This window comes from Penaeus vannamei, chromosome 1 (genome assembly GCF_042767895.1).
Source record: "Penaeus vannamei isolate JL-2024 chromosome 1, ASM4276789v1, whole genome shotgun sequence".
In the NCBI taxonomy this organism is placed as follows: Eukaryota; Metazoa; Arthropoda; class Malacostraca; order Decapoda; family Penaeidae; genus Penaeus; species Penaeus vannamei.
Window position 1 is genome coordinate 36,840,347 of NC_091549.1, and position 2,500 is coordinate 36,842,846.

Below are 2,500 nucleotides of genomic sequence, written 5' to 3' on the forward strand. Positions count from 1 at the left end.
TCAGCACCGTCCGCTTCGTGAGTGTCGTCGTCGTCGCCGTCGTCGTCAGCGTTGTCATCGTCTTCGTCGTCATCGTCTTCGTCGTCATCGTCTTCGTCATCATCAACAAGGATATCGTTCATGCTGAGGGCCTGCGGGTATCTTGCTGTGATCCCATTTTCTCTGACGACGAAAGGAGAGGGAGCTCGCTCTGCTAGTTGGTCTTCTCGGTACGTCTGGAAGTCTGGCTCGAAGTCCATGTTTTCCAGCAGTTCTTCTATATCAGATTCCGTCTCGTGTGGCTGATTCTGATCGTAGACGAGCTGACGGAGATATCCCTGGCCATCAGAGTCTGATTCTTGATCGTCGTCTAACGGAGAAGGAGACGGGCTGCGTTGGGCTACTGTCTCGGTGACGAGCCAGATGTCTCCTAGCAGTTCTTCGGTGGTCATGGGGCGAGACTCACCTTCTGTTTGTTCTTCCATCGTGGTGGTGTCGTGGAGTCTGAGGAAGTTATGGCAACTCGCGTACAAGAGTCGGTCATCCTCATCCTGGTGGCGACAGGTGGACGAACACTGGGAACACTCGTCATCCGCCAATGCAAGGTCAGAACAGCTTATTTGCAAGGATCGATCTTGCACAATTTCCAGCCCTGTCGCTTTCACTTCAGAATCAAGTTCCTGATTTACATCCATTTCCGTTGGCTGCTGTTCATAAGTTGTAGATATTTCGACATTTGTTATTTCTTCGCTCTCGAGGCATTTTCCCGAGGCTTTAGCTTGAGTCGCGTCTTCGTTTCCTTCGCCGTCTTCAGGTTCGCTTGGCTTGTCTTCACGTAGCGCTGTGTCGTCAGGACGCGGAGATTTATCGCTGTCTTTGTGTTCGACTGATTCTTGAATTTCAGGTTCAGTGGAATCGACGGCGCTGAATTCCTCGGGATCAATAGACAATTCGCCATTCAGGTTGCCTGGATCTTCTTTCAGATTCTCGAGAAGTTTTAGAAATCCTTCGTCATCGGGGATAGTTTCGTCTCTCTCTTCTCTATCCTTGATTTGCGCCGTGTCCTCTGCTTCGCCTTTGTCTTCCTCATTTTCATTCTTCGTTGGCTTGCCCTTTTCTTCCTTTTGGATCTCCACTAACTCTTTCATTTCATTAATCTTCTTCTTCGCCCATTCCTTGGCCTGGGGCGTGAGGGCGTAGATCTTCTCCTCCCCGTTGTCCTCTACGTGGATGCCCATGTCCTCGGGCCCCGTCGACGACCCCTCGGCCTTCGCAGCTTTCTGGGCCAACACCCTCTCCCGAAGCCTAATAACAGCTAAGAAAAGAATGATAACCGTGAATTGCATTGTTTCCTCTATTCCGGAATTCATGATTGCACTTTAATTCTTTAGTAATACACATACTCTTTCCACATTAACAAAGAGGATCTCACCATTAACACAGTCTCTTTGACGTTGGTGTTCTCGCTCTGCCCACTCCCTTCTCATGGCTCTCTCAGCCTCCACTCCCCCTTCAAGCCTGGAAAGGGGAGTGAGAGGTTAGGAAGATAGGGGAGTTCTGAGTGGGTTAGCCAGGTCCGTGGGGGAAAAGGAGGGATTAGGGGGAGTGAGGGTTTACAGGGGGTTTGGGGGAGAGGGAGGTTAGAGGGAGAAAATGAGAGCAATGTAAACGTTTTTGAGGTTTAGAGTGTAAAATCAGTGTTATGCGTGGAGGAAAATCATAGAATATCATCTTATACCTTCAAATACGATGTAAAACTATCACACATATTGCTTACTGAAATATTTCTGTTATCCGCCACTAAGAATTTAAAGGTAGAAATCCTTTTGGAAATATCGTGAAATGGTAAAGAGAAACGCTGCCGAATTGTCTGAATTAGATATTCAGGTTTTCACTTACATTTGATAAGTAAAGTTTTTTCATAAGGACCAACTCATGAGGTCTTACCTGCCACAACGACACTGAAAACAGATACGCCTGTTGTTTATCCATGAGTCAATCTTCAAAACCAAAACTGAACGGTTTTTATACTAATGTGAGGCAAGGCTATTTTTGCTGTACCTTACCATAACGCAGGAAGCAACGTGTCCGAAAGGGTGGCCTGCATTCGAACACCAAACGAAGGGACAGCGCCCATTGAAGCGACCTACCATGCCTCGGCAGCGGCTCTGTCCACTGGGAAGACAGGGCGGTCGTCCAAGTAGGTCAGGTTACAGCAGGTCGTGATGAGGGTGTTGCGGTAAGGTCGTACCTCGCGGGTCGCCGGGTTACCTGTTAGCTGCAGCACCCTGAGCTCTGGCATGACACCCAGGACCTGAAGCGGGGGAGTTAATGGATATCACACCTTGGCATTTTTTTATCTATGCTTTCGTTCATTTCAGTCCTGCATGTGAATTCCAGGAGACTGTTATCTTATCTCCAAACAAACTTCTCTCGTATATAGTCTTTCTTCCTCCATTTTAACGTCCTTGAATCATCTTTTTTCCTCAACTATATCATTCTAACGCCCCATAACTGGCCT

General features: G+C 47.9%; 1 protein-coding gene across 1 annotated transcript in view; it reads right to left on the bottom strand.

The window, feature by feature from the left end:
* The window catches only part of dtr (defective transmitter release), a 6,090-nt gene that overhangs the window by 1,585 nt on the left and 2,005 nt on the right, over positions 1-2,500 (bottom strand). The window contains exons 4-6 of the mRNA XM_070122404.1: positions 2,130-2,293; positions 1,412-1,497; positions 1-1,294 (exon numbers count right to left, since the gene is read on the bottom strand). The exon at positions 1-1,294 is cut by the window's left edge and continues 914 nt beyond it. Coding sequence (XP_069978505.1) covers positions 1-1,294; positions 1,412-1,497; positions 2,130-2,293 — 1,544 coding nt within the window. The remainder of the gene's footprint in view (positions 1,295-1,411; positions 1,498-2,129; positions 2,294-2,500) is intronic.